This window comes from Polypterus senegalus, chromosome 12, assembly GCF_016835505.1.
Source record: "Polypterus senegalus isolate Bchr_013 chromosome 12, ASM1683550v1, whole genome shotgun sequence".
NCBI classification, from domain to species: domain Eukaryota; kingdom Metazoa; phylum Chordata; class Cladistia; order Polypteriformes; family Polypteridae; genus Polypterus; species Polypterus senegalus.
In genome coordinates, this window is record NC_053165.1 from 155080024 (window position 1) to 155107832 (window position 27809).

The window sequence follows — 27809 nt, forward strand, 5'->3', positions numbered from 1 at the left end:
TTTGTGTATGCCACTAATATTTAACAATTCTTTAAAATCTGTACAGATTTATAAACTTGGAAGGGGGGGTGTAACATTTAGAAAACACACACACATTTACATCGCATAATCCAGTGCCTTTCTGCTTACACATTCTAACATCACAATACCTCTAAAGGCAGGTGGTTCAGTTTCATGTTTGTGCTTTTCCATTTGAGAGATCAGGTTCAGTAAAGCATGTGGCCTTTAAAGCTGACGAAGCAGACAAGGGTCCTCACGTTTCCACCTGACTTTCGTTGGCCGTGTAGCAGCCACCACTCCTCCTCTGCTGGAGATATCAGATCTTTCCAGAACTGCCTTGTTACAGTCAGTCATCTTTCAGTCCTCCAAACACAGCAGAGGGCACACTCTTTTGCTCCAACTCCACCACTATAAAAGAAAAACCATGATTACATATTTGACAATTTCTGTATTCAGAAGCCGTTCCATTTTCTAATCCACTTATTCAGTTTGGAGTCGCAGAAAGCACCTGCCTTATTCAAGTAACCCAGAACCGAGTGCCAGTCCAATGGTGAAACACTCAGACCAAGCCAGTGCTTGGCTCCAATTATTGTAACACGCAACATGCCATTGGCTTGTGGAAAGAAAACCCACAGAGACACGCTGGGATCAGGAGAGGAATCGATCCCAGGTCTCTGGAGGTCTGAAGCATTCTTATAGTACTGTCACCAATCAGTGGGAGACCAGCAAATAAGAATCTTACTGGACGCATCACAGCAAACTTAAACTTGAGACAGCAGTGCTGAGCACCGCTACTGACCAACTTCAGCTGGGTTAAATAACGGATAAAAAGACTTCAGTAAATACAACGAATGGCGATCTGCATGGATAATCAAATCCAAAAAGAACATTTTCATACAGACCAGCTGTCCCCCTACAACACTCCAGGTGCAACACGATTCTTGTTATAGATTGTGCACAGAAAAATGAAAAGCTCCCGTGTAGTCTCCAACAGAGGGTGTTCACAATAAATTCTCATTTAGCCAATGTGGAGCACACTTTTTAGGATACAGTGTGAACTTTTCAATTCGATTTAAGTGATCAAGCCATTGTCAACATTGGTCATTTTGATATAACTGGGGGGGTGGTTTAAAAGACTTCAGCTTTTCTTAGTGTGGATGGGTGCTGGATTATTCAAGGACTCATTCAGTAGCAGGCACATGGGGTTTGGGAGCCAAGATTCTTCTGAAAAACCTTTAAAAATGACTCCACCGAAAATCTCTCTTTAGAAATTTGCAATTCAACCTGATTCTGTACATGGGATAAAAACAATACAGCTTTGACTGCACGATTCTGACACTTATGGAAGGAAATGTGTGCAGACATGTCTGTTTTATAGTCTGTAGTATATATATTTATATTTCATAAAGTAAACTGAACAAACAGCCAACAATGCATTACTCCATAAAATAACATTTTGGTATAATTTATGACCAGTTTAGAACTGATGGGGCATTGCAACGGTCCCTGGCAGCTTGAACCCAGACATCTCGATAATGAAACCAAGGATGAGCCGGGCAAAGAGGGACACACACAAGTCATCAAAAGGTACCGTAGGTGAAAAGTGTTTCCATGCTTTTATTCCAAAACAAAATTATGTGCCGAAAAAGTGCAGTGCCATCTTTATATAAAGAAATAAATAAATAATTCTCAGTAAAACAAGTGTCCAGTGGAGGTTAAAATCCACAATAAATAATTCCTTTAAAAAACACAAGGTTAAAGCTCAGGCAGATCTTCTCTCAAAACAGCCCAGAGCCCCCAGTGCCGCTTTCTAAAAATCTGGCACCTCCTCGGTTTATCCCATCTGGACCTTGCAGCGAGAGGAGTTGCCCACTGACAGGTTCAGTCTACCTTGTACTCCCAGGTTTGGGTTCAATGAACCCTATTCACATCTTCCTCAGGACAGTCCTCTGGCGTCTAAAGGAGCCGCTCCTACTTGCCTGCGTTGCTTAATAGGAGCGCCCCTTCCTTCTTCATCCCCCTTCTTGAGTAAAGGCCTGCTGCTCTTTTCTACTGGGGCACATTCCTGACCGTCTGTCTCCATTCCATAATGCACGGTGGTCTCATCATCCTGGCTGTTCTTCCTCTACTCTTAACCTCAGTTCTCCTTTCAGTCTCAATCTCTCTCCATCATTTTAGGCACAAACTCCCTTTTCTACCTGTGGGTGCAGGAGCTCCGCCTAATGACACACTCTGCGTCAATGGGGCGGGGGGGGTTAGGGTTGGTGCCACACCCACGAGTCCAGGCCCAACTGCAGCACTTTCAATTAATCATTTCAAATGCCACAGCCACCACAAACCCTGCTATACAACAGGCAGAATTTGCAGTGACCACAAGATTGAGGTGCAGTTGGCAAAAGTTTAGAAAAATACTACCATTACTAAAGTTTAAGTAGGCTTTACTTATAACCAAAGACAGAATTTATTCCACTTGTGTATGTGTCTGTATGATGCATCATTGGGAGACCTGGGAATTAAAATTTGAATATCTGAGGAAGTCAGAAAGAACTGAGATGTGTATGATGATATGTCACTCTATGCTGCAAAGTGAATGTTGAACCTATAAGCATCATCCTGCACAGGCACGGTCTTGGGTGGTATGGGCATTTGATGGAAAAGGAGGACAACGACTGGGTGAAGCAAAGTCTTGATCCATCAGTAGACGGTAAGAGGTTTTATTATGGGCTGAGAAAATGTTGGATTGGTGAGGTAAGAAGATATATGAACTTATACATAAAGTTGTCTCCTGCTGAACTCAGATGGTGTAACACTTTATGCACATGCTACATTTCATCCTGTTCTTTGAGGTTTGTTTTAAGTGGTGCTTTATCTTTACTGAAGGAACAATGTTCATTGTTTCAACCAAAGCAGCATTGACTTGATTTACGTTTTACTAAACAGGTATAAAAAGGTCACAAAGAAATACGTTTAAAAAGTGGCAATGTTGAGGGGTAGCGCTTCAGTTATTTTAAGGGATAAAGCAACCACTGTCCAGATACTGCCAAAAACCCTTCATTTCCTCATTTGAGAGTTCTTTAGTGACTAGCAATTCCACTTGCCTTTCTGCCTGTTCATGCCAATCCTGGTAAGAAGCAGCAAGTAGTGTGTTTGGTTACACCATTATATGGAAAGCCACAATGATAAACTGGCAAATAGGACGTTTAAGGAAGTGGCATGCACAAAATGCACACTACTCAAAAGACACAATCACTCCCTGGTTGACTAACTGAAGTCTGAATACAGCAGAATTGCTTTGAAATCTTTCATATAACTGGGACTATGTTGAAAGCTTTGCTTGTTCTTGTGAATTTGGATTAATGAAGGCAACTAAAAGAGAAAAACCAAAGGAGATGGTTTAAAGCCTATGGACTATGGAGCTGAAGTATTGCTTTGGCAATTGGAAGTATGTAATTAAGGTGACTTGGGTAAAGGGAGGGTTTGCAACAGCTAAGCTAGGGGTCCCTTTAAAAAAGCCAGTAGATAGGAAGAGGCAGCAGCAGACTGTGTGTCAGTCCAAACTCTGAGGTAAACTGGGCCAACGTCAGAGAAGGTTTGCCAGAACAAGGCCCTGATGAACCTTCTCCTAGGGTGAACACTTACAAGACTGAGTTCATCCATTGCTACCTTGGAGCTCACTGATCAACTTGGTTTAGGACAACCACATAATATTTTATTTCAATACCCCATCCCCTACACCTCACCTTCCGGTTCAGCATCGTCACTACCTTCATCACTGTCGTCATCATCAATGTCAATCTCATCCGGGTTTGCTTGTTTCATAAGCTCAGCCAATTCACTGCGTGATTCGTCACCCCTGTTATCCCAAACAACAAAACCAATGGTATTATTGTATTAGCAATGCATTTCTATCATTTCAAATCCCAAACAGAATCAGTAGCTTTATTTATTTATTTAAGCTAGACTTTTTAATACTGATCAGCTCATAATACAATTTACAAATACAGGATGCTAGCCATGGATAGAGTGCCAGTGCAAAGAACGAATGCAGATTCATTGTAATGCTCATTTCCGAGTTATCATTCATGCTATTAGGGTGTGAAAGAACATCCAGATACAATAAGGACATGCCAACTGCACAAAGATGGAGCGGGATGGCATCTGATTGTCTCCCTAAACCATAAGACAGCAACGCAAACCACTGCACTATAATTGTTAATATATTCAACTGAGTGTATTTATTCTCATTCTCAAAAACAGAATCTGTATCTTTAAAGTAAATTAATATAAACTGTGTAAAGTGTCCGAGATGTGGCAATAAAAGCCACATTTAAAACTACCAAGATCACGGTCACAGCTTGCCAAGGAAAACATTCCATTTCAGCAGTCACTGACTCAAACAACTTTTCTGTAAGCAATCGGCCACAGTTCTATATATTTGCATACTTTTTTAAAAGTAGAAATTCACAGTGCCAATCAAAAACTCAAATGTACAACAATGAAGCAGAATAACTGAAGAGGTGTTATGTCAGTCAACTGAGCTCAGATTACCTGACAAACAGAATCTTTTCCTTTGTAGTCACTTTTTCTCTCGCAGACTCAGCAGCCAGCAAGTGAGCCTTCTGCTCAAGAAGCTTCATGTCATCCATGCCACTTTGTCCAGGGGCCAAGTCTGAAACTAGATGGGAAAATATTTAAAGATGTGTCTCTTATAAAGCAGATACAATCACATTAACAAAGACAAGTCAGTCTAAACTGTTTATACAGGCTAACAGAAGTGTTTCTAGAACTCCGTTCTACTTTTTATCTTGCAGACACGATTACCTGTACCAGTCGCATTGGAAAAAGCCTTCAGCATTTGCGAGGACATAAAGTTGACCTGTGTGTTGTAGGTGGCCTGCACGCTGCGCTTAATGCGAAGAAGTTCACGTATGGTGTCCTCATTGCCATGACGAACCTCAAACTCTTTCCAGGTCTGCCAGAAAGCTGGAGTCACCTTCAAATACAAAATTATTTTAAGATGTGAACATTTTCTGGAACAAAAAGTAGACAGTCAATGTACACAGTCAAAAGTAACTTAAAGAAGAATGCTTCAACATTACAAACTGTTTATATGTTTACTGAATAAGCAGTCTTTTAATGGTTTACTTTTTGCATTTCCAGAAAGCACTTTCCCACCTAAGGGAAACTTAACACTACACGATGCGTACGTTTGCAGACACTGCTGCCGCACAAGCTGTATGTTGACTATATCTGCATGCATACTTTATGTATATCTGGAGGATTCCACCAGGTTGCAGTGCAAGACACCATCACGGTGAGAAAACAATCTTAAGTTTTGCTGTGTTGTGAATTGAGGGAAGATGTTAAAGAAAAATTCTTTGCATTCTGATGCTGTTGAGAAGTTGCAACAGCAACAAAGAAATTGGTATGCGAGATGCTTAAAATGCACCACGTCATTAAGATGGGGAATATGCAATGCTTGTATTGCCTATGCGAGAAAAGGACGAAGAAAAGCACCATGAATATTTTCACATGACGGCATTTAATTCTGATGATTTGCTATCGAAGTCTGCACATTGATCCTGTTGGGGAAGATATGCGGCTTGCTGCCACTCTGCATTATCTTGCAACGGACGAATCCACACTTCTTTTCTCTGACATTTTCCATTTTGCACAGACTTATCTGTCTCGAATTTCCTTCCCTTTCACCTTGCACCTTTCCACATCAACTTTCAAGGAGCTAGTGATTTTATGGGAGCTGTTCTGACAGGCACATCTGTCACTAAGGAGATTGTGAAAGTAAACAACGTCACATACCACTGGTACTGCAACTCACGCACGCGTCGTGTTCATTTCTTTTTTTTTTTTCTTTTTTTAATTTTACTGAAATCACACAACATTCCATACAAATAGTTACATTTTTACAAAAATAGGATCAAAAACAAATCAACCCCCACCCCTGAGAAAGCGAGTATGGCCAGCAGAGTAAAAACAAGTAAACAGATGAATTAATAAGTGAATAAAGATAAATGAAGAACAAGGGGAGAGAATCTGCTTCATCAGTGCTTTAAAAGCTTATTCTAAAATGTTTTTGATTAGGATCCTGCCAGATTTTGAAAAAGTTCTGCACAGATCCTTTAAGTGAGAATTTGATTTTTGCCAATTTCAAACAGTATATAACAACATCAGTTAACCACTGACAGAGGGGACTGGGCAGTCTAATGGTCTGAAATCCCTACAGATTTTATTTTTTTCTCCAGCTGTCTGGAGTTTTTTTTTTGTTTTTTCTGTCCCCCCCCGGCCATTGGACCTTACTCTTATTCTATGTTAATTAATGTTGACTTTTTTTGTTTTCTTATTGAGTCTTTTATTTTTCTATTCTTTATTATGTAAAGCACTTTGAGCTACTGTTTGTATGAAAATGTGCTATATAAATAAATGTTGTTGTCGTCTTAAAAGAGGAGAGTTTGGATTCTTCCATTTGAGGAACATATGTGCTAATAATGAAGTAAAGGTAATTACAGTTTGTTTGTGCTTCTCCACTTTAAGCTATCTGGAAGTCCACCAAACACAGCTATAAATGGGTTAGGAGGGATTGTGTTACCAAGACTGTCCGACAGGCATTTAAAAAGATTGGTCCAGAATGTTGTTAATTTGGTGCAGGCACAAAACATGTGACCCAGTGAGGCTGGAACTTGATTGCAGCGTTCGCAAGTTGGATCTTGCCCTTGAAACATTTTGGACAATTTTAAACGAGACAGATGTGCTTGATATATATAATTTTGAGTTGAATAATTGTATGCTTTGCACGTATGGAGCTTGAGTGAATTCTCTGTTAATTTCTGATGATGTGCTCACAGGACGTGTGAAAAGAGTGGTGGGAATGCATGGCAACCATGCCGCGCGCTAGTAAGCATTCCAGGCATCCAAGTATAACCCAAAATTAATCCTTCAAGCCAGTGTGCTACCTGAACATGCAACAGGAGGGGAAAAATGTGTCAAGTAATATCCCAGCTTGATCTGCCACCATTTTCCACTTTTAAACAATAAAATGTACTAGGTTACATACGGCAAATAAAAAAATTCACATTTCAACAAACATGCATGATTATGTTTAGTAAAATAAAGACTACTATCGGCTGTAAACTGAAATAGAGATACACATACAATGAGAACAACAAATTATATTTTAGACTTGGACCTGAAAATATATAGTTCTAGTAATATATGTTCAAAAATCATCTCGTACATAAAATCAGCTGTACAATTTATGGCATAACTGTCTTTAACCTGCTTACTAAGGTAGCTGGGGGCCAGAGTTTATCCCAGCAGCAGTGGAAAGCAGTCCTGTATAGGGTGAAGGTCCACCTCAAACCAGACGCAACCCATTCTTGCACTAATAGGAGGTCAATTTAGAAGTGAAAATCAACTTCACAAATGTGTATCTCGGGGCAAGAGGAACATATGCAAGTTCCATGGAGAGAAAAGAACAATAGGGTTGTGGAATCTGAGCCCAGGATGTTGAAGCCTTGGGACAGCAGGGCTAACCACCGCATTACCACGCCTCCCTTGTAAAGTTCACTTTCACACAAATGGACTTAACACTCAATCCAAAACTTAAGTTAAGCAAACAAAAATGTTCATGAAAGGCACTGTGGCCCTATGCAGTCAAAAGCTATGGACTATAAATCGCGCAGGTGGTGCAGAATAAGCGCTACTGCCTTGCAGTAAGGAGATCATGGGCTTCTGGCTCGGGTGCTCCCTGTGTGGAAGCGCTTTGAGTAGTCAAAGAAGCACTGCATAAAATGTAAAGAATTATTACTGCTATTAATTAATATAAAACCTAGTACTCCACTTCCAGGTTTACCCCACGCATGTAACTACAGAAATAAATAAATGTAGAGGAATTTTTTAAGAACAACATTCATTTATATAGCACATTTTCATACAAAAAGTAGCTCAAAGTGCTCCAAGACAAACATCATAAAGGTATAGACCATTCTTGCATTTTAATACAATGATTGAACATTTAGCACCCAAATGACCAAATCGCATAGAATACAGTCCAAGTCAATATGAATAAGATTTTATACTAAGAAAATAATCTCATTTAGTAATAATCTGTTAATCTTCAAATTCACTTAACCCTTTATCAGAGAGAAAAATAAAACTAATTCTATACAGTACTTGTTTGTTATTAGTTTAATTCTGATTTGTAAATTAAGTATATATAGCGGTAATGTAATGTTGCGAAATTCATCTTTTTTTTTAGCCCACAAAAACATGGCAGGTTCTTTTCCATTCAGGTAAATCTTCTTACTCTCACTTACCCGTGGATCACACATCTGGGAACAGTATGAATAAATGGCCCTAGCTCGATCAATCTCTCCAAGCTTGCACTCCATGTCAGCAAACCTCAGACACATTTCACGGGAATGCTCGTCAGGCAGGACCTGGAAAGAAGTCAAAAGTAAGTTTTGAGAGAACACAAGGAAAAAAAAAAAGTTCCTGAACGAGACATTGTCCTACAAAGAGGAATTTAAACCAAGGTCAATACTGCAAAATGAGTGTTACATCTTTAATCTCAGCAAGCAAACTGGTAGTGAAACTCCTAAAATGGCAGGACCAATTAGGAAGGAAACAAAAAAAAAAAAAAAATGCAACCCATTTGAGAAGCACCTACCGTGATGGCATCTTGATAGATACTCCTGGTGCGGGTGACCCCGTAAATCTCAGCTGCTCTTTTGATGTAAATGTTAAACATTTCATACTGCTCAGCTGGTTCAACTGCTTGTGTTGCTCGCTCATACACGCGCATAGCATGCCTGGCAAGGCCATACTCTTCTTCAAGTTTGGCATACAGTAGGTAAATGGCTTTCAAAGGGTGGGGGGGAAAAAAAAAAAAAAAATCAAAAAGTAAGTGGTGGGATGCTATATCTGGTAAACTGAACTGAAATCTGAAGTCACTCTCGTGAAATATTTAGTGTTTAGGGTTATTCAATATTTAGACTTGGGAGTCTGTCAAGTTTTACTAATGTTTGGAGTCTTGGAAATACAATACAATAAAAAGAACAAACTTTGAATTTGCTAAACCTTTTGAAGCATAAAATATTGAGATGTTCAAGTACAAACAGCAGATAAGTGCAACTTCAAATAACATACGTAAGCCTATAACTTTTCCCTTTCATGGAAAGAATGGCACATCTTAATCCAATTACTTCTCTTAAGCTTACTTTTGGCAAATTTAGGTGGACACCCATCCAATGCTTGCTCAAAAAGATCTCTGGCTCTCTCAAGCTTCTTGCCACCATAACGATCAGTAAACTTGGTCAGGTATGTGTTCCAGATGTCATACACATTGGGCCATCTGAAGAGTGCAATCCCCCTTTCATATGCCTGCAAATATCAAACATTCAAGATTAACATTAATCTACAACAAATAGATTACTGAAAGATTACCAATGCATTTGCTGTCCTGAAAGCTATCAATGAAACTGCAAATTAAGGACACACGTAGTGGCTCTTGCTTGCAATGCAGATACATCTAACTTAGAATAGCATATCTTCAATACCTGAAGTATGTGTTTAAAAAATTGGAAAGTTAGGTTACATTTACAGTTAGTTGGACATTTTTCACTTAGGGGTGTACTCACTTTTGTTGCCAGCGGTTTAGACATTAATGACTGTGTGTTGAGTTATTTTGAGGGGAGAGCAAATTTACACTGTTATACAAGCTGTACGCTGACTACTTTACATTGTATCAAAGTGTCATATCTTCAGTGTTGTCCCATGAAAAGATAGAATAAATTATTTACAAAAATGTGAGGGGTGTACTCACTTTTATACACACACAGTCATATGAAAAAGTTTGGGATCCCCTCTTAATTCTTTGGATTTTTGTTTCTCATTGGCTGAGCTTTCAAAGTAGCAACTTCCTTTTAATATACGACATGCCTTATGGAAACAGTAGGATTTCAGCAGTGACATTAAGTGTATTGGATTAACAGAAAATATGCAATATGCATTATAACAAAATTAGACAGGTGCATAAATTTGGGCCCCCCAACAGAGACAGGACATCAATACTTAGTTGAGCCTCCTTTTGCCAATCTAACAGCCTCTAGACGCTGACTATAGCCTTTGATTAGTGTCTGTATTCTGGATGGAGGTATTTCTGACCATTCTTCCATACAAAATCTCTTCAGTTCAGTTCAATTTGATGGCTGCTGAGCATGGACAGCCTGCTTCAAATCATCCCATAGATTTTCGATGATATTCAAGTCAGGGGACTGTGACGGCCATTCCTGAACATTGGACTTCTCCCTCTGCATGAATGCCTTTGTAGATTTTGAACTGTGTTTTGGGTCATTGTCTTATTGGAATATCCAACCCTTGCATAACTTCAACTTTGTGACTGATGCTTGAACATTATCCTGAAGAACTTGTTGATAGTGGGTTGAATTCATCTGACCCTCGACTTTAACAAGGGCCCCAGTCCCTGCTCTAGCCACACAGCCCCACAACATGATGGAACCTCCACCAAATTTGACAGTAGGTAGCAGGTGTTTTTCCTGGAATGCGGTGTTGTTCTTCCGCCATGCAAATCACTTTTTGTTCTGATCAAATAACTCCATTTTTGTCTCATCAGTCCAAAGCACTTTGTGCCAAAATGAATCTGGCTTATCTAAATGAGCATTTGGATACAACAAGCGACTCTGTTTGTGGCATGAGTGCAGAAAGGGCTTCTTTCTCATCACCCTGCCATACAGATGTTCTTTGTGCAAATTGCGCTTAATTGTAGAACGATGTACAGATACACCATCTGCAGCGAGATGTTCTTGCAGGTCTTTGGTTACAGACAACCCACAGATCACTTCCATTCTCACAATCCTGCACATATGCCGCTCCTGTATTTTTCTTGGCCTGCCAGAGCTGGGTTTAACAGCAACTGTGCCTGAGGCCTTCCATTACCCGATTACGTTCCTTACAGTTAAAACCTCTTTTTGTAGCCTTCCCCTAAACCATGACGCTGAACAATCTTTGTTTTCAGATCTTTTGAGAGTTGCTTTGAGGATCCCATGCTGTCTGTCACTCTTCAGAGGAGAAACAAAGGGAAGCACAACTTGCAATTGATCACCTTAAATACCTTTTCTCATGATTGGACACTCCTGTCTATGAAGTTCAAGGCTTAACGAGCTCATCCAACCAATTTGGTGTTGCAGGTAATCAGCATTGAGCAGTTACGTGCATTCAAATCAGCAAAATTACAAGGGGACCCAAATTTTTGCACAGCCAGTTTTTCACATTTGATTTCATACAACTAAATACTGCTTCACTAAAAATCTTTGTTCAGAAAACACCGCAGTGCTCAGATGTTCCTAGGAAATGAAAGACATACCACTGTTATCTTTTTTTGTTGAGAGTAAATTATTATGCAGGCTGAGAGGGGTTCCCAAACTTTCACACACACACACAAAATACACTGTACATATACTCATATGTGTGTGTATATACATACATTTTATTTATATCTCAATCAGAAAACAGTGTATGCTTCCTCCCAAATAAGAAAAAAGTACCACTCTCTTCTTAAGAAATGCAATAAATGACATTTTCTTCTCTAAAAATACCCACTTTAGAAAACTGCAAACAACCTAAAAATCCTCAAAAATGCATACCTTAAAGCTTTCTTCAAAGTAATTATGCTCCTCCAAAAACATGGCATAATTAATGATAATCTGTGGAGTAGCAATTCTCAGATCAATGATGCGGTCATACACTGCCTTGGTAGACTGTAAAGTACAAGCAAGAACAGCAGCATTAGAAGTACTATGAATAGAAGGAATACTGCTAGATGAAGCTTAGCAAAACCAAAAGGAAGTCCACTGTAATAAAAGGGAAGAAAAAAAAAAAAATGTACAAAATCTATATCACACCACTGTCTTATTCTTTTAGGAGGTGGGGGGGATGCCAGGAGCCTATCCAAGCAAGCACATGACAGGACTAATACCCTGGACAGGTCTCCAGTCCAACACAGGGCAAAATCCCTGTCACAAAATATACGTTATGTGCACCAAGATTTCTTTATACAAGACGTTACAGTATAAGTATTCTCACCTTAAATGTTCCCAAGCTCTCTTCTAAATCTGCCAACATTGACCAGATCTTTAGGCTCTTGTACACTCTATTCTGGACAGGTTCAGTGGAGTCAAAATATTCTGCTTTCCGTGCAGGAACAGCTGTAGCTTTCTGTTAAAGATCAAAATAAACTTCCTTGAGTATTAAGAATTACACTGGTTTTAAAAATGCAAAGAACTACTTTCAATTGAAAAAATAAAGACATTATAAAGGCTTCATGTTTTCAAAATGTTACGATCACTAACTCTTAGATGCAGATATTCTGCTTAAATGTAATGGTAACTCTTTTGTTTAGGCACTGCAAAAACGCCCCAATTACTTATTTACTCTTATGTAACAAGACCTTAACAAAACCATCTTTTGGTCCCAATTATGCTGATAAAGGTCAATCATATCTGTGCAGTATGTTATATTACGAGCCACTGATACACTTAACATTACTCATGAACATCAAGAAATCACAAATATTATACTGAAGTAGGCAATATCAAGACAAATGTGTCTCACTTAAGCCACTTTTTACTGTTCCAGAGATTACTTTATTAGGCCACATTAGCTTAGGCACTGCAAATGCTAAGATTTACCAATGTAAACTCCAGGAGACACATGGTTTTCACTTCCTGGTAGAGCAGAACTAAACACATTATATATACAGACTCTACTTCTATAACAAAATGTATCATTGCAAAACACCCATTTGATTTAGTACAGCAACATTTAACAACAGTCAGACTAGTGTTGTAGCCAGGAGACTGATGTTGTTCAGACAAGGAAGAGCCATTTGCCCACAGCAAACAAAGTTCTTTAACAGATCACATTCAAAGATTTATGAAAGAATCCTTGCAACAGCTAAACAAGTCAGTGGCCTTTCTGCAAGTGACTAAAAACACGCTACAAATAAAAACAAGGTTTAGTCTAAAGAAACATTAGGGACTGTGCTATCTCAACAGTATTAAAAGTGGGTTGGGCCCAGTGGTTAATCAGCAGTCTGTTTATTTGTGAAAGTATAAAAACCATCTGCTTATAAAAAGGGCTGAATTGGTAAACCAATGTGTGGTGTTTACCTTAAACATCACAGCAAACAGCAAGATGCATTTGTTTTTTGACCCAAGCATATGTAGGTTAGAGGACTTACTCAAGGAAACACAGTGAGTCAGGGGTCAGCAAAAAAACCAAACATTCCGATTCTTGGCCCAAAACATTAATCACAAAACTTCAGGATATTTCAGGTATCATCGGTCAGGTCGGGGAGCATGTACTGGTACAGCACGTTGCTGCACCCACCACATGACGAAACAGCTTGGGATCCTGGCTAGCAATCCCCCTTGGCAGATACGCGACCCAGTCCCACCCTCCGGAAATGACTATCTGCCACAGCCAGGTGTTACGTGGACATCTCCTTGGCCTAGTCCAGCCACTCAGGTCCTCAACAATGAGGATATTGCAAGCCAGATCACCCTTGAGGAATCTTGTCACATGGTCGAAGTGGCATAACTGAATCTCCCACATAATGGAGGTAATGTGCCTCATTCGGGACTCAGTGAGCAACCACTCATTCACTACAAAGTCAAACCAGTGGAACCCAAGGATTCCTTGAAGAGACATAGAACGGAAGAAGTCCAGTCTTCGTCTCAGGTCACTAGATAGCGTCCATGTCTAACAACCATATAACAAAACAGGAAGCTCCAGGTCTCTAAACACTTGGACCTTCATCCTTTTGTATAGATATCAGGAGCGCAACATACCCCTTTTTCCAGCGACCTCATGACCCACCATGCTCTCCCAATTTGTCTACCGACTTCATGGGAAGGGTCACCAAAGGCATGAACGTCACTTCCAAGGAAAGTAAGCCTCTCGACAAGGTTGACACTCTCTCCGTAGACAGACACACTGCTAATAGCTATACCCAAGAGGTCATTAAAGATCTGGAGCTTGTTTTTTATCCAGGACATTCACAAGCCCAGACACTCAGACTCCATGCTCAATCTCTCCACTGACTCAACAACATACAGTATCATTGGCAAAGCTGAAAATGTTTCATGCACACTGTGTGAAGCCAGATGCTAAAAGGATAATCTTACCCGTAGTATCCTCAAAGCCTCATCATAATTCTCATGCCTCAGCTCCATTTCCCCATATTCACACCAGACACAAGCAAGGTCATCTACCTGTTTGTAGTTAACTTTGGTGGCTTTCTCAAAGATAGTCCTTGCCTACAGGGGGGTGGGGGGGAAGGAAAAAAAAACAAACAGCAGCAATATGAATAACGGCACACAAACGCAACAAGCCTCTTAACCTGACTGGGAAGGGGAAGTAAAAAAAATATTGACATGGCTTACATCATCTATTTGTTCATTTTCCTCATAAAATTTGGCAAAGGACACCCAAAGCGTATGTGGCTTTCCAGTAGCTTTCATTGGATCCACTGTCTGGACAGCTTCTGTGTAAGTGTTAATTATCTATAAAATTGAAAGAAAAAAAATATGAAAAACAGACAACGGTTTTTCCCACACCTGTCTCAGTATAACACACACTACATTATTTTGAGTGACTAATATAGTTGATGCCCCATTTCCTCAAAGAATACATAATCCCATTAAGGTTTGGGCTCAACAAAGTGTTGAAATTACAAGCCTAGTACTTTGACCCTAGCTTACTCAAACTGGCAGGAAGTGCATCTCTACTGCCAATAGCCCATAAAACTCACTGATCCAACATATAATGTTGGGAATTATGTTTTTCATTAAACATTTTTACCACTAGCCCTCATTGCTGATTATTGACTGCTGGGGTCTGAAGAGTATCTTGGTTCTCCTGACAATGGGAAAGAAGTATTCATCAGACTTGGTAAACATGTTCCCTAGGCAATCATTTTGTGTGTGTGTGTATATGCATTGATAGGAGTGAAACTCAGATTCTTGCCATCCCCGTTGGTATAAGCGCTTCCAATAAGGCTCTAAAATCACCACCATAACAGCAGTATTTTGCTATTAGACAACAGAAAATGGCTGCTTGTTACTTTCCAAACATCGTCAGGATCGGTCTATTGGACCAAATAAATAAATCTAAGAAAGTGTGAATTATGAAAACTCAAAGGACTACTTGTGGTCAACTAACACTGCAGCACATACAACCACCACAAACATGAACTTTACATATTACTTCTTCGCTTACTTCTCGAGGTTGCCCTTCAAACAGCTTGACCCTCTTGTGCCATTCGTGAACATTGTGCGGATTTTGCCGTAGAAGCACGCTGTTGAGCAGCAGTGGGCGCCGGGTAATGAGCTGCTCAAATCGAGCAAGTCGAAGCTCTAGATCGATGTCCTCTAAGGAAAATGAAAAGTAGCAATGAATATGTTAAAGTGGTAAGAACCAAAACACAAACAATGCCAACTTGTTTAATTAAGTGTGTAAGCTTCTTTGAAGTAAATATAAGTATCCAAAGTTATTTCTAAAAGCAGCTAAATGGAACATTTAAACAATAAAAACGGAGCAAAATAAATAGTCAATTGCATTCACTAGGAAATCGGTGTTCCACGGACCCCATTTAATTGTGCTGAAAATGATCCCAAACAAATCGATGGCCCCTGCAGAACAGTCATAAAATAAGCAGAAAAAAAAAGTCACTTTAGCAGCAAATATTGTAAATGTGGACTTAAGAAACTGGTCCCTCCAGTATGTTTTTCAACACAACAGGCAACTGTATGACATTCAGTTTACTGTGAGGAGCAGCCCGCATGAGCAGGACCCCAAGTGGATGACAAGAGAAGTACACAGGAGATGAAGTACCGCGTGCTGTGGGGCAGCTGTAAAAGCAGGAGTCAGGAGCTCAGAGGATTGCCATACAGGAGAGAAGACTGAAGCAAGCTGACCACAGGTGGGCAACTGCATGGCAGAATATAGCCTGCGATTAGCCTCAGTGTGGATTTGTGTTTCAAAGTATATATGCACTTGTGTTCTGAAGTTTGGGGTCAATAAATAGTCTCCCGTTTATCAGGTATATATGCATATTTATGTGTTATCACTAGATGTATTCTAGTTATAATACAGCAGAAAGAGAATAAAGTGATAATGTGCAATTATTTTTAGGAAAATCGACAATTTTCATGACAGCCATTCCGGCTTTCTTAAATGTCCAAAGCAGCCACACTTATTGCTACGAAGCTGCACAAGTCTACCACCCAAAGTGACAGTCTTGCTTTCTTGTTTTTATACAGTTACTCTGTAACCAGCACTGGAGTAACTCATGTCAGCCCAAGCTTTGCCTTAAACTGAATGAAAGAGAGGACTGAGTCACAGCTTAATGCTGAAGAAATTTAACCCACAGCTGGTCATTACGGTAAGAAAGGACAAGCGAACTATAACTACATACAAGAACTGCAAAAGTGGCAACACTAAATGAAAGTGTCTAAAATTAAGAATCTCCAGAAAACCTCTAGACAAAATAGCATATACTACTAATATTGAATTAGGGTATTTAACAATAATTTGCTGTGTCTTTCTTTAAATTATTATGATTTAGTTATCTTTGTAAGTGTAAAACCTGGATATCCCAATCAACAGAAAATGGTAAAGAAAAGGGAAGCCTTATGCAAAGTCTACTAAATAACTGGCAATGGCAAAGTCAATAATAGATGGATAAAATGATGTTAATCAATTTCTCTTTCCCTAAAATCAAGACGACAAAGTTTGCACAAATCTTTTACATATAGGAAAGAAATAGGAAAGAAAGAAAGACCACTGCATCAAAAACATACATTTGTGAAAGGTATTCAGCCAGTACTCTAAGCACAAAATATCAAAGCAGCAAGCAAAAATATTTTTTTATCAGCGTGAAATTGCAAACACCCACACTGGAATACAGATGTTAAACCGATACTGTACTTCAATTCAGTCTTTGAATTAGAATTGACAACAACATGTGCAAAAAAAAAAAAAAAAAAAATCATTTACAAAATCATAAATGCACTCCCTATTACAGATTTTTTTCAAGTAAATAGAAGACAAATTAACTCACCATCCTCTGTTTGCCCCAATTCAGATGTGGTTTCCATTTTGGCTGCAATCATGCTCTCTTCAAATTGTGCATAGCTGTCAAAGACCTGAGTGAAATCCCTCACTGTAACAACAGTCTGAATGGCCTCCTCGTATACATCACGAGCCTGCAGAGAACGTCAAAGTCAGCCTCAATTTTAGTTCACCGTCATACATGAACAAAAACTGATAAATAATAATATACTGTTAGAATGATGCTGCCTGCCTGTATCATTAAAACTAAGCGGAGGTGTTCTTAGTATAACAAGAAAGGGCAATGGCTTGGCTGGATAACACTTCTGTCCTACAAGTTTACCTTCTCAAAGTGCCCACTTCGGATGTAATAGTCAGCCATTGAGCACCACAACTTGCCCAACTGGTCTGTGAAGCGAGTCAGTCCACCTCGGATGATTGCACCCACATTCAGGGAGTTGACCTTGTCTGGATTTTGAGAGATAAGATCGCACAGTTCATGCCAGAGCTGAAAGTAAAAAGTGGCATATTACAAAGTTACAAATCAGGAAAAACAATAATACTCTTAAAATGATTTTTGTTTTTCTAATTATTCTCACACACACAAGTAAATACCTGATAATTAGATTTCCCTTCTTTTGATACAAATGTCTCCTCATTCACAACTGCAGCAAGCCGTATTGCAGCCTCATTTAGGCGATCAATGGACTTCAAATACTCAATGTATTCTTCTGCATTTTCAGGGCACAGCTGATAACAGGAAGGAAAGAAAAAAAAACTTATGTGAGCAACTGTGTGGCTAATTGGCTTGGACACATTACAGAGAATTTATTTACATATCAATCTTATCTCAGTAATGTAATGCATATGTAACACCATAAACAGAAATGTATAAAAGAGATGACTGAATATCAAACACACTTCAGATGGTAAGATGCATCAGCTTATTAAATACTGTCTGAGGAGACATGGTCAAACCTGCCACACTTTTTTCTTGAAGCATTTAACAATGTAGGGTCTTTATTAAAGAGAGCATATAAATGAATACTTTATTTATAAGAGAGCAAGTTAAAGTTCAAGTATGTACTTCAGATATTTTATTTGTTGACCAGACTAAGGAGCTTAAATTTAAAACACTTGTTGGTTTTCTAAGGTAGCAGTTTTTTTTTTTTTTAGAAGCATAAAACACAAACCTTCAGATATCGCCGGTACACCCTAACTGCAGTCTCTGGCAAGGGGTACTTGCGGACAAACTTTAGGTAAACTGGCCAAATTCTACGGTGTTGGGTGATTGGAAGCGCTCTGAGAGCCCTATCAAAGGTACGTCGGGTTCTGGTGATCTTACTCTGATCCATCAAAAACTGACAGTAATCCAGCCAAATTCGAGGCATCTAAGAGGAAAAAAATAAATACATCAAAAGAAAAATATATCAAGAAAATCCAGGAAGCACAGTTCCACACAAAGCATGCAATATATCTGGATATTTGGGAAGAATGGACAGGTTTATATTTAAATACAATACTGACAACACTGCAAACAAACATTCATAAGGATAATTATCACGTGGGTTTTCTTTTAATGAAGTCTTTTGTTATTTATGAGACCCACCGTATTTTTGATCCCACTTCTGTCCATGATTTAAGACTTTCACCTGTTCACGTAAGAACATCACAAGTTTCATCATCACCAAAATTATGTCCGGCATCACAAAGTATTAAATTAAGCACTGCTGGACTTTGAGAATTCATTCCTCCAAGTGCAATAAAACCTATTCTAGAAACAGTCATATGACCAAATATTCCAGTTTAACGTAACTTGTTTTTTGACAGCAATACACCAATTGACATCTCAGACCTGAAGTGCCTACAAGTGGCTTACAGAATGCTAAAGATACATAAAACCACTCTTGTTGTGTTGTGGTTTACAGTATTCACTTAAAAACTCATGTCTTACTTATTTGTTTAAACTGCTCTGAAATAAGATTGTTTGGAATGGACAGGTTGCCACTTGGGTGACCACAACCTAAAAGTTCCTCATCACTACCCTTCAGAGTAATTAAATGTGTTATTCTACATATATAATCTTTGTTGGGAAACACCACTAGGCTGTTTACTCAAGATAATTACCCCAGCCTTAGTAAAAACATATCTACAGGAGTACTGCATATTAAGGATGTAATTCAATTGAAAACATTATCTAGTTATAGATACAACTAATCACAAAAGATGAATGATATCAAATTGGGTTACTGGACACAAACACTTAAGATGTTATAGAAAGAAAAAAAAAAAAAACATTTCTCTTTTGTTATTTTAATAAGATGAATAATTGTCATCTTGACAGGGTTTCCAGCGTTACCCGTCATGTGTGTAGCTGCCTCCACCACCACCAACATGCAGCTTCCCACTAATCTAGGTACAGCTTTCTGTATGCCAGGAACACGTCCTACTGTATGAAATGTCCCATACTGCCTAAAGCAGAAGGCTGTGGTTTAAAAACATTTCAAATGTGTGTAGCAAAGGGAATAACAATGTTTTAAAGCAATTATTTTTATCTCCTTTTTTATTCCTCGCTCTCCACTCTTGCCACCAATATTTTAGCAAAGTTTAACACCACTACATGCAGGTTAGGTGCATTGGCGATTGTCCCTAGTGTGTGCCCTGCCCAGGATTTATTCCTGCCTTGAGCCCTGTGCTGGCTGGGACTGGCTCCAGCAGACCGCACACAACCCTCTGTTAGGATCTAGCAAGTTGGAAAATAAATGACTGACTGACTACCGATCTCTATTTTAGTCCACAAACACATAGTTACAAAATTTGCCATTGGTTTAGTGTTCTAAAAACATTTTAATTCTTATCTCACACTTAAATAATTGAAGGACAACAATATTGTACATACCTAAGTTAGCCAATCACCAACAGAACAGAAATAAAGGTTAAATGCAATGACATATTCGTGTAATCATCAGACAGGATAATTCATATTCTGAAAGACAACTGTTTTCAGTATTATTCTTTCATGAATACTTACTTATCTGTATAAAAACACTCAAATGTTGGATTAATTGTTCATTCATTCTTTTGCATAATTTTCAGAGAATATAAATTATCTTGAGAACATAAAACATTATAGGATTAAAAAGACATCACTGCCACATGCAGAGTACAGTATATTTACTCTATATGGAGATATCAAGCAATCCAAAATGTTTGGATTATGATTATTATTTTTGGCTTGCCTCTACTTCTAATGCAGTATACAGTTAATGCCAATAATGAACTGGGGGAAGCATATTCGGTACCTTATGCATAAACACGAGGGCTCTCTCATGGCAGTTGTTAACCTCCTCAAAGGCCAGATCTATAACAGACTTTCCTTTCACCTGTTTTCTTCTCTGTCGCAGATAGTTGTACCACAGTTTATAACTGAAAGCAGAACATTAACATTCAAGTAAAACATGCAAATTATGAATGCAAAGGAGCTTAACACTTAATAATAAATAATGCACTAGTAATGTTTAAAAGTTTTAAGGCAAGACATCCAAACTGAAAGTAGTGGCGTTAAAACAATGAAGTGAGAAAGGGAAGTCTATACCTGCCAGGCAGCTCTTTGATGGCCCGTTCATAAATCATGTTAAGTGAACTTTTAGGCGCATTCTGCTTGAACTCAATATATCTCATCCAGCACTTCACTGAATATGGGTTTCGAATGATTTCTTCCTCATACGGGAGATCGTCATCTTCCTTTAATACAAAAGGCAAAACAGCAAGAAAACATCATTACAGCAGTGCAAGTGGGTAAGCAGTAGCAGGAAACCTCTTCAGTACTCCATGAGCTTAGCAATCAGCTTTGGTGAACAGGTTACATCAGACGTCTAATACATCAACAACCTTGTAATAATGACTCCAACTTGGAAAAGTGTTACATACGCTATAAGAGACGGCTGGCAGCCCAACCCGGTCAGAATGCCCAAGAAGTGGAAGGATGGGGGAAAGACAGCCTCTTTAGGGCACTGCTTCCCTAGAATGCTAGATGGCAGCTCCCCTGGATTCCCACAGGGCACTATAGGACTTGGAGTTCTTTACCTCAGCCCTGTTGGGTACTATGGGTGCTGCAAAAATGGAGAAACCATAGGGCATGGAGTTTCTGTCTAACCCAGAAGTGCTTACAGACCACATGGGCGGAAAGACGGAAACACTTCTGGGCTGGTCACCATAAAAGGACTTGTCAGCCTCACAGAGACGAGCCAGAGTTGGGAGGTTGAGGAAAAAGCTTGCTAGAAGGAGTTGAGGCAACAGAGAGAAAGAGTGAGACAGAAAGAAGAGAGAGAGAGAAAGAAAGAGAGAAAGAAAGAAAGAAAGGACGACGGTATTGTGTTGTGTTTGGTGCTTTCTGTACTGTGCTTTGTTGTGTAGTGGGGAGAAAAAGAAAAACGCTTCCCCACCTAAATAAAGGTGTGCTATTTGGCACTGTGTCTCGGCCTGTCTGTGTCGGAGGCTGGGGAGCAGTATACCCCCTGGTGGTCCACAACGCTTACTAAGCAAATTCTTTGGACCACTTTATTAACATTAGGTAGGCTCTCCTTTTGCTCTCAAAACAGCCTCAGTTATTCACGCCATGGATTCTAGGAGATGTTGGCAACATTCCTTTGAGATTCTGGTCCACGTTGACGTGACTGTATCAAATTCTTATAGCAGATCTGTTGGCTGAACATTCATGCGGCACAACTCCAGTTCTACAACATCCCAAAGGTGTTTTATTGGATTCAGATCCACTGACTGGGAAGGCCACTGAAGAACACTGAACTCACGGTCATGTCCATAAAACCAATTTGAGACAATTTTTGCTGTGTGTCAAGGTGCATTACCATGCTGGGAGTAGCCATTAGAAGACAGGTAAACAGTGGCATAAGGGGATTAGGGCCGATTTAATGAACATCACTATTCAAATATAATTTACATCACCATGAAATGATTGGAAAACAATGGGTCTTTTTTTTCCCCCCTTGCACTAATGTGTACATACTCCACACATGCTACGCTGAAATACATCTGAATTTTGCACATCACTTCAGGTCAGGCTGGGGGGCATGCACTTATACAGCGGGTTGCTGTACCCATCACACGACAAAAAAAAAATGCTCAGAATTCCAGTTGTCAGATTGTGTTTACCACATTTATTCTGCTTTGTGGGTAATGGATGACCTAACAACAGGTTTTAAACACTTCTACAGCACCCTAAATGCACTGTTCTGCTCTTGATTTAAGTTCTATTTCACTTTTGACTCTGAGGCCTTCAATTTGCTGCCGTTTTATATTAAACCTTTTAAGCGTTCATTGCAGAAATTAAAAGCAGATTTCCTTTCTCATTCAACATAATGGAAAATAGCTGCCAGATTTCCGATTTCTCTCTTATCGTTAAATTGCCCTTTTAAAAGAGCATTTTCAGGGCTCTTAAGCTACCATAACCAACACATGTATTTTGGATTCTCATGGCTTGACAAAGATGGAATGGTGTTATGTTTTTGCGATATCTTTAAAGGGGAGGGGGTTCATTTAGTTTAATTCTGTATGTTATTTTTTGACCACTGCTGCTACACTTAACCATCATCCAGCTCTACAAACATTAAACCAGATTGACCTGCACACTTGATCTACCTTCCACAATATACTTAGGAATGTTCAGCTTTTCTCTAGGAATCCCAATTATCAATTCACACAACTAAAAATACTTCTTAAGACTTTATCCCACCACTTGCAAATGTTTTTAATGGCCATTTCCTCTGATCCACTTTACCACCGATGTTTTCTTAGTTCGCCTGGCACTGCCCCATTTATTTCTACTGACAACTCTGTCACTTTCTCTCTTCGTTTCTACCACAGTACCCAGACCCTTTCATTACTGGACCGCTTTACTCTCACCAGCGTCAATTGTTTGGTCTTGCTCACTTTAGCAGACAAATTACTCATTGCCCCTGGATGGAAAACCCCAGAGCCTGTCACTTTTAACAGTTGGTGTTCCTCATTTTTTAAATGTAATCTCCGAGAGCAACGTCTCCCAACCATCCAAGAAACAGTTTGGTGACCAACAATGAACAATCCAGCATGATGGAGCACCAGGCCATAAGGCAAAAGTGATAACTAAGTGGCTCGGGGAGCAAAACATCAAAATTGTGGGTCCGTGGCCAGGAAACTCCCATTGAGAACTTGTGGTCAATCTTCAAGAGGCGGGTGGACAAACAAAAACTCACAAATTCTGAAAAACTTCCAAGGATTGACTATGCATCAGTCAGGATTTGGCCCAGAACTTGATGGACAGCCTGCCAGGGCAAACTGCAGAGGTCTTGAAAGAGAAAGAAGGGCCAACACTGCAAATATTAACTCTTTGCACAAAATTCATGTAATTGTCAATAAAAGCCTTTGAAACTTATAAAATGCTTGTAATTCAACTTCAGTCGAAAACATCTGTCAAAAAAGATCTAAAAACAATGAAGCAGCAAACTTTGTGGAAACCAACACTTGGGTCATTCTCAGAACTTTTGGCCACGACTGCAGATCTTGTTCTTTTCACTCTTCTAGCCTCCCTGGGCGGTGTGGTTAGTTTCCTACTGTTTCCGTTTTTCTTTACCGTCTACAGCAGGGGTGCCCAATGTGTCGATCGCGATCGACCGGTAGATCGCAAAGGTAGTGCAGGTAAGATCGCGTTGAATTAAAAAAAATAAATTTTTAAACGTTAGTCTATCATATATCCTCCCTATGACATTTGCCACTTGATTGATATACAGGGCGGCCAGTCTGAGGTCTCTTTTCTTCTAACACACTGGTCAGTCATCCCGCGCCAGCTACTGCAAAACTCCGGCCTATCTAAGGGATCTAGTTAGCCTCCCAATTTATATCGACTAAAGAAGGGAATTTAAAAAAAAGTTGTTGGTTATGGGCTGGATGTGGAATTGGATGAGGATTTTTTCTCTCACAATGTCACAATCGAAGTGCGTTTGTCTGATCTGTCAATCTATCATTGCTATTCCAAAGAAGGAAAATGTGGAAAGGCACTTTCGAACTGATATACAGGTATATCATTTTTAATGTAGGTAGATCATTTCGATCTAGTCATTTTAAAAGTAGCTCGCAAGCCAAAAAAGTGTGGGCACCCCTGGTCTACAGGATGGTAGTGAGACCAGCTATATTATATTGGCTGGAGACGGTGGCACTGACCAGAAAAACAGGAGACAGAGCTGGAGGTGGCAGAGTTAAAGATGTTAAGATTTGCATTGGGTGTGACGAGGATGGACAGGATTAGAAATGAAGACAGTAGAGGCTCAGATCAGGTGGGACATGTGCAGAGGAGAGATGCGGAGTATATTTGAAAAAGGATGCTGAGGATCGAGATGGAAAAGAGGAAGGCCTAGGCCAGGGGTGGCAAACTCCAGTGGCTGCAGGTTTTCATTCTAACCCTTTTCCTAATCAGTGACCAGTTTTCACTGCTAATTCACTTTTCTCCCCCCATCACTTTAGTAGCCCTGATGAAGAGTTCAGCCCTCTGAATTGAATCCTTTCTTCATTAAATGACAGTCAAGCAGAAACGAGATGTGAAACGAGCTAACAGATGACCAGCTAAACTGGGGCTTCAAACTCCAACCAATTTCACTCCAATCACTTTCTTAATGAGAAGCCAATTCTTGCTGTTAATTAAACCTGCTATTTAATTCAAGGGCTTGTTGCTGCTCTCATTCTGCCACAGCAGACATTTCAAAAACTGTTGTTTTTCTGTTCTTTCTAAGAGCGTCGTCAAAATGTTTGGGTGACCTGAGAGATCAACCTTACCAGGACCATCACCTCTCTTTAAATTTCACATATTGTGTGATGGGCACAGGGGAGCTGGCCATGTGGTGGCTTGCTTTGTGTCTCATTATTCTTTGGCTGCAAATTAAAGAAAAAGAAACAACTATGGGGCCTGAGTGAACTTAATTAAAAGAAGTAGCCAGCAGCAAAAACTGGTCACTAATTAAGAAGATATTAAGAATGAAAACCTGCAGCCACTGCGGCACTCAAGGCCTGGAGTTCACCGCCCCTGGCCTGGTGGATGTGACAGAGCAAGGTGACGAGGACAGGAGGATAAGGAATAAGAAGATCCGCTGCGGTGACCCCTAACAGAAGGAGCTGAAAGATGATGCAGCGCTAAATGGAGGGGGACTGAGATAAGGTGCCATTATTTCCTTCTGAACTGGCTTGACTTTTCTTGTGCATACAGTTTGTTTAAATAAAAAGTTGATCATATATTAAAAAAAACACCCTAAAGGGAGACCCAATCAAGACCTTCTGCAGTTACTGAATGCTGGAAAAAAACTACTTCTAAACTGGGGACTCCATTTCCATTAATTAACTTCTCTTAAGGTATTTAACCCAGCCACAGGGGATGCACCAAGGGTGTGTTTCTTCGCGCCGGTCCCAAGCCCAGATAAATGAGGAGGGTTACGTCAGGTAGGGCATCCGGTATCAAATTTTGACAAAATCAACATGCGGACAACAATACAAATTTCCATACCGGATCGGTCGAGTCGCCACCAGGGTGCTGGTGGAAATTGGGCTACTGTTGGCCGAAGAAGAGGGAGGAGACGTGTCTGAAGGCAGGAGGAGAGGACATGCAGGTGAAGGGTGTAACAGAACAAGATACAGAGGACAGAAAGATATGGAAGAAGATAATACATTTTATTTATATAGCGCCTTTCCCATGCTTAAAGCACTTACAGAATATAAAGAATGACAGGGTATACAGAATATAGCATTGTAGTAAACCAGATAAATAAAGAAGAGTAAGACAGTGAATTCAGAGAAAAGCCTAACAGAAAACATAATTGATGGTCTGACACACACACACACACAAAGGTTACATGAGCATCTTGACAGAGAGGTAAACTGAGAGAAGGGTAATAAAGTCAGGTGGAGCTAAAAGCCTTCCTGAACAGATGAGTTTTCAGTTGTTTTTTAAAAAAATTCATGGAGTCGGCTGACCCGATTAATTTCGGTAGGTCATTCCAGAGTCTGGACGCTATACAGCTGAAGGCCCTGCTGTCACCCATGGAGTGTAGATTAGTGGGGGGCACAACAAGATGGCCAGAATCAGAGGACCTTAGTGGGCGGGCAGGCACATAGTGATGGAGAAGGTCACTGATGTAGTTTGGTGTGAGGTTATTTAAGGCTTTGTTGGTCATTAGTAGGATTTTATATTCGATTCTGTAAGACACAGAAAGCCAGTGAAGACGGAGCAGGATGGGTGTGATGTGCTCGCTGCTGCTGGTTCGAGTGAGGACTCTTGCAGCGGAGTTTTGAATAAGCTGGAGCTGTGATATAAGATTTGAAGGGGCACCTGCCAGCAGCGAGTTACAATAATCGATGCAGGATGTGATAAAAGCAGGGACAAGTTTCTCAGCATTAGAAAAGGAGAGGAAGGAGCGAACACGGGATACGTTATGGAGGTGAAAGTAAGAAAGTTTCTTAATGTGATTTGTGTGGGCCGAATAAGAGAGGGAGGAATCAAAAATAACACCAATGATCCTAACGGGAGCAGCCGGAAGAAGAACTTCTCTTAAGGTATTTAAATAATGTGTCAAAAGGTCGGAAACGTCATATGTACCAAGCCTGCATGTCATAGATACGCAGTTTTTAAATTTACTTAAATCTCTGTTTTGCAATAAAAATCTACAGTAGAGAATATAGCTCAGTGCTACAATGAATATACTTGACTATTAAATATTAAACCGGTTATGATGTTTGCAGCCGCATTTGTCCGAACTGAAGACTCACTGTGTCGACAACTCCTCCACGGCATGTGTGGTCACCATCCACCAAACCGTACGGGTGGTCGCACCACTTTAAAGAAGGCTCTCGTGAAAATGATGGCCAGCCACACAAAGTATTAAATTAAGCCGAGGAAGCTCTGCTGGACTTTTAGAATTCTTGCCTTCATGTGCAATAAAAATCTTTTCTAAAAATAATTATATGACCAAATATTCCAACTTTGCTTAGTTTCTTCTTTGACAACGATACAATTTACAAGGCTAAATTAACATGAAGAAAATGACAAATGCATTAAAAATTACATGCAACACTAGAACATTATTATCGTACTTCGTAACTGATTAAAAATATACACCATACGAGACAAGCAATATGCTTAACCGCATTCGAAATCACTTATAAAGATTTTCTTTTTACAGAAAACATTGCTTGAAAAAGTTTCAGTGAAGGAAAAGCTTAATGACCATAAACGGCGGCAGTCAATCACCCAAACGTTATTAAAAAAAAATTCTCTGCTTGGTTATATGCTTAATATTAGGCACTAACGCACACTCGTAACACTTAACTTACGGAGGCGGTGAATCAAAACACAACCGCACAAGACAGTGGACCCCGCAGCCTGAATCTGCACTTCGGCGTCAATACAAAATTTAGCTGCAGGCCTGCACTCGGGCCTAACAAAAATTCTCTTAAAGACTCTTTTAAAAGGTGCACTTCAACCAAAACAAATCCATTTCTACTTACAAATACAACAGTCTGCTTGTCCTTTTGCGTCGACATTTTGCGTCACTTTTCTTTCAGTTTGAGATTTGTTAGCGTTGCGTGTGTACGACCTGCCAACCAGACGCAACATGTGGATTACGCAA

General features: G+C 39.7%; 1 protein-coding gene across 1 annotated transcript; it reads right to left on the reverse strand.

Annotated features, from left to right (window-relative positions):
• On the reverse strand, positions 1-27809 carry xab2 (XPA binding protein 2). Its single transcript, XM_039770380.1, has 19 exons — positions 27688-27809; positions 20741-20889; positions 20448-20571; positions 18339-18536; positions 17761-17895; positions 17489-17653; positions 17156-17300; positions 15313-15464; positions 14478-14597; positions 14220-14351; positions 12118-12249; positions 11679-11792; positions 9234-9396; positions 8684-8874; positions 8331-8453; positions 4822-4993; positions 4549-4675; positions 3741-3853; positions 1-408 (listed from the first exon to the last, which is right to left on the reverse strand). Exons 1-19 carry the CDS (start codon positions 27721-27723, stop codon positions 347-349), a joined length of 2553 nt encoding a protein of 850 aa, XP_039626314.1. The 5' UTR covers positions 27724-27809; the 3' UTR covers positions 1-346.